This window comes from Gymnodraco acuticeps, unplaced genomic scaffold (assembly GCF_902827175.1).
Source record: "Gymnodraco acuticeps unplaced genomic scaffold, fGymAcu1.1, whole genome shotgun sequence".
Classification (NCBI taxonomy): Eukaryota; Metazoa; Chordata; class Actinopteri; order Perciformes; family Bathydraconidae; genus Gymnodraco; species Gymnodraco acuticeps.
Genome location: NW_022990274.1, coordinates 2751038 through 2762317, shown reverse-complemented (window position 1 = coordinate 2762317; position 11280 = coordinate 2751038). Strand labels below are relative to the sequence as shown.

The window sequence follows — 11280 nt, the reverse complement described above, 5'->3', positions numbered from 1 at the left end:
TCCTCTCTCCTCCCTCTGACTGCTGCCTCCAGGAAACCTGATTCCCTAGTCGCTGCTGCCGCACACTGGTACGCTCTGCTCCCCCCCCCCCCAAGCCTGCCTTCCTTCCTTCCCTGCCACTCCCTCACTCCGCCATCCGCAGACCCCTCTCTACATCTGGTAAAGGGTCACTCCCCCCTGTCTGCTTCCTCTCACTCTGTCTGTCTTTCTCCCTCATCCTCCGGCTGATAGTTGACGCTCCGCTGAGGGACTCTGTATCAGCTCTGATAACGGCTCACACAATCCTGGGAAAAAGGTCTGCTGTGTCAGGGAAAGAAGCCAAGTCATAGAACAATGAGAAATAAGCTATACTCTGTTGTGCATGATAAAGACTCTTAACATTTGATATCAAAAGATTGCGTCTGAGCAGAGGCTGATAAAGGGCTACACCGAACAACTTGGCAGTATGCCATTCTGCAGAGAAGAGACCTTGTTGGTCATTGGTGGAATGTAATGTACTTTTGATGTATATGTACTTTACTTGACTATTTCAGAATTTCTTTTGACAGAATGAGTTACTTTGCATTTTTTTCATTAATATACAATACAAATGAATTTACATATTATGATTCATCCCCATATTTACCACAAGCAAAACATGAACATACCTAGATTATAATTCAGAAATAAAACATATATGAAATTACTTGCATAATTATTCATTTAACTTTTTGTACTTTAAGTATATTTTTGATGTGAGTATGATTTTGAGTGCAGGACCTGTACTTGTAATGGAGTATTTTACAATGTGGTATTGTTACCAAGCAAAAGATCTGAATACTTATTTCCCCCCTGTGATAGACAACTGTTTAGATGCGGTTTTTTATTACAGTGTTCACTTTAAACTATACATCTCTACTGTCTGACGTGCATTTGAAAATGCATTGATTATAGTTTAATCTGTTTTAACATGCAAATAAATTGGAATTTCAGTGGGTGCGGATGTGGACGTCTGAATCCAAAATAGCAACATAAAAAGGAAAACATCACTTTTCCCATTATCCAGCTAACGCACTGTTTCATTTGAAAGGTCCTTATAATGGCTTAAGCCAATGTAGCTCTTCCCACATGTAGGGAAAACAAACCAAAAAGCACCTGATACTTAGGATACTTAGGAGCATCTCCCCTGGGGAATGGAACTGCTCACAAATGGAAGGCTCTAGCAATGGAAGCTGCCCATCTCATCTCATGGGGCCTGCTAATGTACTGGTGAAAGGAAGGTAAGGTTAATTAGAGTTAGAGTGAGCACTCAGTGAGCAGGTGAGACAATTTCCCATCAGTCCGACAAAACATGAGCTGAAGATAACTTTTAATGCACTATAGAGCTTCATACAATATTAACCAATGAAAAAGACCCTCTTGAAGCACTTTACATATAGTGACAATGACACCTCTTCAAAATACTGCTAACCTGCAGTGCCGTAAACAGACGCCCTGCAAGGAAAGTGAGAATCATTTTTCCGGTTATCAATTTTCCAAATCCTATGTATATATAATATGCATGGGAGGCGTGTGGCGCAGTGGGTTAATGCGCTGATCTTCGAATCAGAGGATAGCAAGTTCGAGTCCCACTGCAGTCACACGTGGTTGTGTCCCTGAGCCACTTCACCCCAAATTGCTCCTGTGGAATTGAGTATAAATCGCTTTGGATAAAAGCGTAATATCATTTTTTTCTCTCATGTTTTGCCAAGACTTTACAGGTAGAAACAAGGTTAGGGTTAGTGATGCCGGACGCATGTTTTTTTTAACCATTTAAATCTTTCTTTGTCCTTTTTGTGGAAGAAAATATTTTCTCGGCTGATTTGCTTTTTGTGTTTGTTGTTGTAATACCTACTTTGGCCTCAAGAAACAGAAACATTGTCCTTGCAACCAGGTTTTTTACAACCAGTTCACTAATGTTTGTTTTTTGTCGTTTTAAAACTACGGCGGCCGACATTTGCAAACTCACTATAACAGCCCAAACGCTTGTCGACGTTCTTGGATTTATAAAGTTGACCAACTTTCATTGTTGTTGGAATATTACCATAAGTGTTAGTTTTAGTAGGACTATCACTTTTCCGTGTCCCCATTTCTGTTTTGTATATGCATCGCTTTTAGTAAACACTGCGCATGTTTTGTAAAGTTGGTTATAGTTTTCTGTGGTGATGATGTTTCTTCATTTGCATGCGTTTTGGCTCATATGTGTTTTAATATTTGCATTTTTTTTTTAACGAGCGGGATTCTCCAGATGGAAATGTTTAGGGCGCGTTTGCACCCCGTCGGCCACCGTAACAATCAACTAAAAAAAGATTATCCTGACAAAATCTCTTATCACTCAATTGATTAGTTAATTGACAGAACCTCCCAGGATGTGTGAAAAACTGTTTATTTATGAAATATCTTCAACAACACCAGCTTCAACTCAATGTATGTATTACCGAGACAAAATACTTAAAGCCCTTAAAAATAATATACAGAAATACTTCTTCCGTTTACTACAGTAATATCAGCTGACAGAGGCTTAGCAAAATGAGATTAAAAAGTCTGACTTGAAATTCAAAAACTAACAGTTCCAACTTTGAAAAGGAAGGTAACAAAAAGTTACAGAACTAACCGGGAAAAAACAAGAGCTGACCGATATTTTGCAAAACACTTTTTATTGCTGATAATGCAATAATACAGCAATATCAGCAGTAAATGTATAAAGGATGCATTTTAATTTACATGTAGCACATATGTTTTCTAATTTACATTTTAATGGATTTTTCCGTTGTTATTTATAGTTAATTATAATTTTTTGTGAAATGTACGGATAAAAAAATTCCTTTAATGTTTATAAAAATAACTAATTTAGAAATGTTTTCCTTTTGGATTTTGCCCCAAAAATAAACTAAACTAATAAACAATTAACAGTCAACATATTATTACTGGATTGAATTTATTAGAAAATATCAGTTAAATGGTAAATGGACTGTACTTATATAGCGCTTGATCCAGTCTTTAAGACCCCTCAAAGTGCTTTATATACTACATGTCGTTCACCCATTCACACCCATTCATACACCGTTGGCCATGCCATCGGGAGCAACTCAGGGTTAAGTATCTTGCCCAAGGATACATCGACATGTTGACTGCATGGGCTGGGATCGAACCCACAACCTTCCGGTTGAAAGACGACCGCACTCCCTCACAGCCACAGTCGCCTGGTATCAGTATTGGCCTTAAAAATCTGCGATCAGACAAGCTCTTAAAAAACAGATTTTTATTGTGTGGAAGTGACATACTGGCAGAAAATAAAGGAGTAAATGATCTATCCAAAAGCAAACATTCCTCTATTATGTCCTTCCCTTTGCAGACAGTCTGAGAGCCACTTTGGCAAAAATTACAAAATCTAGAGAGGGATGAGTCTGTGTAAGCAGTAAACACACACTTTGTTCCTCATCACTGGGGGGCCAGTGGGATGCCTCTGGCGTCGGTAACCTGGCCCTCCTGCAGGTTCTTCACCAGCTGAGCCAGCCAGCGCTTGGTGGTGGTGTCGTCCTTCAGAACCTGGGCGAAGGTGCTGTCCTTCAGCTGGTCGGGCAGACACTGACGCAGGGCCTCTCTGGCTCTGAGGAACAAACACAGCAGAAAATAATGTACACTTCTGTAAGCAACCGCTTACCGTAAAAAAAACACAGCTTCTCCACTTGGTGGCACCAAAGCGAGAGGCCGTGGTGGAAAGTCACAAGTACATTGCCTTAAAGACTGTACTGAAGCATAACTTTGAGGTAAATCATGCTTGAGTTCCTTCCTGTCTGAACTGATTATTTTCACTTTATACTTCTATTCTAAGTACTTTTACTTATGATACTTTAGGAATATGTCGATGCCAATACTTTTAACATCATATTATAGCAATATTACATACACCTCAGATACGTTTCTGCTATTTATAAAGGTTCTCCTGATAATCATCACGGACTAATATATGTTACGAGAACAACCATTCTACAATATGCTTTCCTGATATGCATTATAGATCAAATGTGCTGTATTTCATCTATCTGGTGGGTAGACAAAATATTGGTAGATTTAAAAAAAATCTGCAGAGCTTTCCCGCAGGACAAGCAGAATCCCATGCTGTCTGTCATATACGGTGGAGAAGAGCTGCACGCAAAGCAAAACCCACAGCAATACAAAATAAAGAATAAACCGTAGGGCCGTTCACATCAAATTAGGGGTAGCATACTGTGGATTGGTCAAAAATGTTACACCAAAAATGACAAATCTGATTTGACCACATGGGGTTCCACAAGGTTCAGTGCCGGACCCAGATATTTCTGATTTCTGATTAGCAGGAAAGTGGTGTTCCTCTACTAGTAAAAATGTCTTATGAAATGTCTTGGATAAAGATAATGGTATAGTTCAAAACCATACAATTGCTTTATTAGTAGTACCAGCAACTAAAAACAGCAAATTGATATGTGTATATGATTTTAAAATATTTTTTTATAGCATTTGTAAGGATTTCTATTTTTAAGAAATCCAAAGAAAATGTAATTGTCATAATAGCAGTTCATGTATTTCCTTACCTTTATCTAATAAAAATATGTGTGCAAACATTACGTTCTGATCACAGGCTGCTCCTGCATTAAACGGACAGTCAGTCTCAACCCTGTCTCGAGAGTGGGGAGGGACTGGTCATGTCTTTATACAAATCTCCATGCAATCAAGAGCCACAGTTTAAACAGGTGACCCCAGACTGTACATCTGTAAAACACTGCTTTACCTGAGATTGTCTGAGAGGCGAAGGTAGCAGCGGACAACGTGCTTCAGCAGGCGTGCGGAGGGCTCCTTAGAGAGCTGGAGAACCATTTTACCCTGCAAAGAAGAACATGAAATATTAATATACAATATTGTGACAATTGATGCCAAGTGTCACACCTCGCAGAGAGACTTGGAAGGTCAATCTCATCAATAGGTTTCTACTTACAAGGATCATGGCCACATGTGAGAAACGTTCGTATGTCTGGCATATATAAGCCAGTCCTGTGTCATCCAACAGGATCTTCTGCAGTATAAAAGTAGCAACCTGAAAAACAAAATGAAGTCAAAAACACAGAGCAATCAGCAGAAAAAGATGGCCAGGAAGTACAACCTAAAGGGAAGACAGTATGGGCTCTTCCAGCGTTTAAATAGTTGCTGCAGTTCTAGCTGTTGCTATGCAGTATCAAGGACTACTTTTTCTTTGTGGACGCAATACAGGAATTTATAGATAAATAAAATCATTTTTGAGTCAAACTGTTGATGTACAGTATTTAGTGAGTAGTTAGTAATAGCAGTGAGCTGGGGCCTCATTTATAACGCCGTGCGTAGGATTCACGTGGGAAGGTTGCTTACGTAGTAGAAATCCAAAAAATAGGTACAGAAATGTTCCGACATTTTCCGATTCACCAAACATTGCGCACCGGCGAGGAAAGTGCGTACAGCACTTCCTACGCCGGTTTCCCTTTATAAATCACAACCGACTCGAAATGCGGTGCAGCTTTTGCGGGGTTCACGTAACTCCCATATTTGCCTATAAATAGTCAAAGAAACGCCCATTCATTCATTCATTCTGACTGACTGCAGGAAGAAGATCGCAGGAAATGACGACAGAACAGCTAAAAAAGACATCTCACACCGTGTCAGATTCTGGTTATTTTGGGGAGGTGGAGATAAATCATATTGTTTGGTGGATGCAGTTTGAACAGGGGAGCAGCATGGAGGTCGGATCGTCACCAACATAAATGTGAGACAGGACTGCATGATAAGTTAGTGGAAGAGTTCAGTACTGTCTTGGAGAGCTCGCTCCCTGACTCCATGATGCGGAGACACAGCGGGATGATTTCAGTGGTGAGGAGGAAGTTTATCACTTCTTGTTCATCGGTTTTCACCAAGGCACCTGTGGAAAACACACAAAGACAGCTTGATGTGACACCGTTTTATCTTAAAGAAAGAAAGAAAAACACTTGAGCAGGAGTAGAGTTTACCTATGACTCCGAGGCTGGTGAGTCGCAGATACTCAAACGGACGTGTTTTGCTCACAGTGTGCAGGAAAGGGTAGAGGAAAAGAGGGATGTGAGCAGCAAGAAAAGCTGACCTGGAGGAACACAGAAGGAAAAGGGTTTGAATCAATGTGAGCAGACAAACACAAATACACAGCAAATATCACACAGAAGCAACAAGGTCACTTTAATAACATTACAAGTAATTACCTTCACAAAGAAAATGTATTAAAGTCCAAGTTCTTCTTTGTTAGACATGCTCTTTCATCTACACATTTAAAATGAGTCAAAAGTCATGCCTGATAGAATCATCAGCTGTGAGTAGGCCTGTCGCGTACGATAAATACAAATGAACTCGATAACTTTTCTGACCTCGAAAAATTGCCGTTTACATGCGTGTTTGTTTACATAAAGATGTGACCGGCCACTCTACCGGCCCGGCGCGCTGTGGCTGCCGGCCTGGCGGGGCTCGCACACAGCCAGGTCAGGACACTCTGTGTGCAGCAGTGTAGCAGCCAAATTAATAATATAGAGACAAGCAGGAGACCACGTGTGACATACTCGAGTGGAATTTGAAGTTAAATGGAAGTGGTTGCAAAACCTAACTCCATCTCCGGTGTGGGAATATTTTGGATTTAAGCCAAATCAACGAGGCGAACCTACGGACTTCAATGAGCCGGGCGGTGTGTCGCATTTGTTTTAAAAAGGTAGCAACAAAAGCTAGCAATACGACCGACCTTAAACTGCACCTGAAACACAACCACCCCATTCCGTTGTCCCAGCTGGAGATGGAGAGCCCCCACCTTCCCTACAGTTTGCAATCAAAGATGCATTTGCCCGACAATGCAAACATGTTGGTGTTCCTTGCTCGAAATCTTTGAAATACAGATTTGGATATGGCCTGTTGAGGCATCTGGGTCTTTGTATGGACAGTAGGGCTGTACACCTGACTGTTGTTTTAAAAAGGAGGTTTTTTTTGCCTGTGAGATAATGTGTGCTCATATTCATATATATAAAAAGAGAGAGAGAGAGCGAGAGAGAGATCTGTTTTCCAGCCTGAGTCTATTTAATGTATTGTTTAGGTTGTGTGTGATTTAATTAGTTTTCTATAATTTTATTTATTTATTATATATCATTTATATATTTGAATATTATTTCACATTTAATTTGCAATGTTGGATGTTCAATAAAAAGTTCTGTTTGAAAGGATGTACTTGAATTATTATTATATATGATCATTATGTCAGTGGTCTAAAGTGGTCTTACAACGGTGCCGACAATATTATCGTTTATCGCAATAATTTCAGGGAAAATGTATCGTCCAACTAAATTAATTATCGTGACAGGCCTCGCTGTGAGGCATTAACTTTAAAAGCCACTAAATGTAAGAGCCATGGCAAGACAGTTGAATTTCCTCTGAATTTCATTTGAGTATGAAATCATGTTTTTGGACTATGCTTAAATTAAGGTTTTAATTATTTACGACAGAGATGTATGCAGTCAAGCAGACTCTACTGTGCATGTCAAAGAGTCTAAATGGCGTAAAGCCGGTAGGATGCATGGATCGTTTTTGACCGTGTGATAACATGTGATCGTGACAACGTGTTGAACTGTATTAAGTCTAGTCGTGTATTTGTTTTCATGAATGAAATGTCTTAAAGTCGGTAGTGGACCGTCAAGATGCCCTGGGGCCTCATTTATAAACGGTGCGTACGCTCAAAAGATGGCGTTCGCCAGTTTCTAAGCAATGTTTGCGATTTATAAAAAACAAAACTTGATGGGAAAATGTGCGGTCCTCCACGCAAACTCTGACCCATGCGTACGCACAAAAACGGGAGAGACGAGAAACTGCGACACCGGCAGAAGGAAGAATGGAGAGAAATGTGTGAAAATCATACCATAAATAAATGTTACCTCTCATTTATCATATATGAAGAATTCTTTCACAAAAATTGATTGAAGGGGGGGGGGGGGGGGGGGAGTGGAGACGCTGCACACATACCACCAAATAAAAAAATATACGTGAATTGACTCAGATCCGCAGGGATCCCCCGTTACTTTCTTACAGTTTCTCATCATGGGGGGGGTCTCCTGTCCCCGGCACAAACGCACTGACACACTGCCTGAGGAAGGTTATGTGTATTTTGTCATTCACTTTTTTTCGGACCACTTATTTATTTATGTTGGTGACGATCCGGCCGCCATGCTGCTACTCTGGTTCAAACTGCATCCACCAAACAATATGATTTATCTCCACCTCCCCAAAATAACCAGAATCTGACACGATGTCTTTTTTAGCTGTTCTGTCGTCATTTCCTGCGATCTCCTTCCTGCAGTCAGTCAGAATGAATGAATGAATGAATGGGCGTTTCTTTGACTATTTATAAGCCCGCAAAAGCTGCACCGCATTTCGAGTCGATTGTGATTTATAAAAAAGGGAAACCGGCGTAGGACATGCCGTACGCAAGTCCTGCGCCGGTACGCAGTGTTTTATAAATCGGAAAATGTCTGTGCATATTTATTTGCTTTGTCCTACGTAAGCAACCTTCCCAAGTGAATCCTACGCAAGGCTTTATAAATGAGGCCCCAGGTGATTTTGGATACTGTGATTTAGTTTAAATAAACCATCAAGACGTACCCGTCCTCCATGACTACATTAGGTCTTCACTAAAGGTTTGACCTTTTGAAACACAATTCAGAAAGAAAATCTCTTTGCAGACTAAGTTGCCTAACAAATATAACCTTGGATAAAACGGCCACTAGACTAAATATTTATACCCTCATATTAAACATTCAACTCTCACTGAAATTGTTTGCCAGTGAATATTTGACAGTGTTCTGTATAATAATATTAATTACTTACATTTTTGTAGTGCTTTTCATGTACCCAAGGACACTTATAGATGATAGCAGAAACATTTGAAGAGAGTTTCAGGGTATTAAACCAAATGTCCCGGTGCTATAGTTTAAGTAGCATTACAAAAGCTTTTTCCCGCTATAATAGTGGGGCATATATGCATTGTCTTTAACACAGGAAAACCCGCTTCCAATAGAAAAAAGACCATTTTCCCTGTGCCAGAAGGCGAGTATCTCTTTTTCTCTGGTGTGTCACTTTAGACGTCACAATTGCACCAGCAGCACCAGAAGTAGGTGAAGAGTGAACATGTTATGCGTGTTTGTTTTTTGTTTCCGTTACTTATTCAGCCTCTTTTTTAAATGTTCAAAGACAGAGTTATTGATTGTTGAAAAAAAAAAAAAATTAAGGAGTTTTATTTCTGTTGAGTCATAAATGAAGTGTTTTTCATGACAACGATTAGCGAAAGAAAACTACACTGTTCTGGAGTCAGGTGGCTTTGAGAATTTGTTGTTCTTTGATAATTATAAGAAATGTTCAAACCCCTGTTGTTATATCACCGTGCGCCAGATAGCATCACATTGGAAGACGAACAGACAAAACATACTGTGACTACCGCAGAGTCATGTCTCCCAGGCAGATTGTTACCGTTAACCTGATTTTCCCCTAGGATTAGTAAAGTATATGAAATTGATTGATTGATATCCAATGAAGACAGAAGCCATAGGTTAGTGGGTTATTTTGTCCAGTGGGAAAGGAAAGCTTCCTGTCTTCATCAGCATTAAAAGAAATAAATTAGTTACAAAAAAGTAAAACAGCCATTTTGAATCGAATTAGCTTCCCATTACCTTGTCTCGGGGTGTGAGGCAACACACTGCAGAAGTGCCAGGGCATTGCACACCCTGTTGGACTGGTGAGCTGTAAGCGTAGGTGGGTTTATAGATGGATAGATGTTCACTATTTCCTAATGAAGAGAAAGAAAAAGACGAGGTACAAAATCAGTTTTTCATCAAGGCCACACAACAGCAGATATAATGAACATCAGAATCAGAATACCTTTATCCGCCCCACAGAAGGGACATTTACATACAGGTGTAGTGACTGAAGAGATACTACAGCTTGGGTTGGGATATGGTTCATACCTGCAGCAGGGCAGCAATGGTGCCACAGGAGTGCCAGAGCATCGGTGCCAGGTCTGGCACAGACTCTCGCTTCTTGCTAAGCTCCAGCAAGGCATTTTCTCTGGTCTCTGGACTGGACAACTCATTGATCCATTGGTAGATCTTCTCCCGGTCTACCTGGGCCAGGGCTGTGACGTTAGTTACAGCCTGTAAGGGGAAGGGGAGATATTCAGCAAGTGTATCCATCATCAAATGAATTAAGCCTTGGAAACAAACTGTGTATCAATGTGATACCATTAGTAAAGACACTTACTACAACACATATCATATGTATAATATATGTGGGCCCATCCACAATAAGGCACCACATTATTGCTATGAAAATATATAAAAATGTGTCTGATTTTGTGAGTGTTTATTGGGAAGTTTTACTGAGATGTTATTGCAAACTTTGCAACCAAACATTGTTCAAAGCCACACACCTTTATTTTCCCCTCTGGTTGTGATCCCTATATTTTTAAATATACTACATTTGTCAGACTGATTTTGGGGAAATACAGATAAATAAATAAATAAATATAAGCCATCTAGAATATCTACAATGGCTGAAACGGTGTAACGTTAACCATACAAAAATGGAGTCTTAGAATGAATGCACATATGTTACTCAGTGTAAAGACTGTAAACACAATGTGTATGTATAATAATGTCAGAAATTATTTGTCAAGATGCTATTAACAATCAAAGCCCCATAACAAAAGGGGGATGAGTGTTGAGACGGTTGATAGCTTTCTGTAACGTTATAATGAAATTAGATACTCACAGCTCCCGTGGCCAGCATTCTCTGAAGCTCTTTGTGGTCCAACCGTGTTGTTAAACTACTGCTTCAGCTAACGTGTTGTGTATTGCCAAACTAATGTGGCAGCAATGAAACAAATTTGACGTAATTAACACAAAGTAAGGGCAGCTAGCCCAAGCTAGCTGCTAGCGTCAACGTCTTGCCAAATGGAATCCAGTAGTTCCGCGTGCACATCAACGTTACAAGCAACGTAACTTCATTGCGGTAAAAAAACGTTAATATTTTTGATAATTCTTGATAGAAACCAGCCTCGAGAGTTCAAATTTGAGCGTTATTGTACAATAAACATAATCCAATGGCGAGTTTTTTTGCGGGCAATGGTGGCAACCTAAATACATATAATTAAGATATCGCGAGAGCACAGTCGAACCGGATCGGACGCACTCTCGGTTATCATTT

General features: G+C 40.0%; 1 protein-coding gene across 1 annotated transcript; it reads right to left on the bottom strand.

The window, feature by feature from the left end:
* Positions 1-3263: 3263 nt before the first annotated feature.
* cnot9 (CCR4-NOT transcription complex subunit 9) lies at positions 3264-11234 on the bottom strand. The gene is made up of 8 exons (XM_034221525.1): positions 10846-11234; positions 10044-10229; positions 9750-9865; positions 6033-6142; positions 5835-5944; positions 4994-5092; positions 4790-4881; positions 3264-3628 (listed from the first exon to the last, which is right to left on the bottom strand). Exons 1-8 carry the CDS (start codon positions 10861-10863, stop codon positions 3460-3462), a joined length of 900 nt encoding a protein of 299 aa, XP_034077416.1. The 5' UTR covers positions 10864-11234; the 3' UTR covers positions 3264-3459.
* Between the last annotated feature and the right edge of the window lie 46 nt (positions 11235-11280).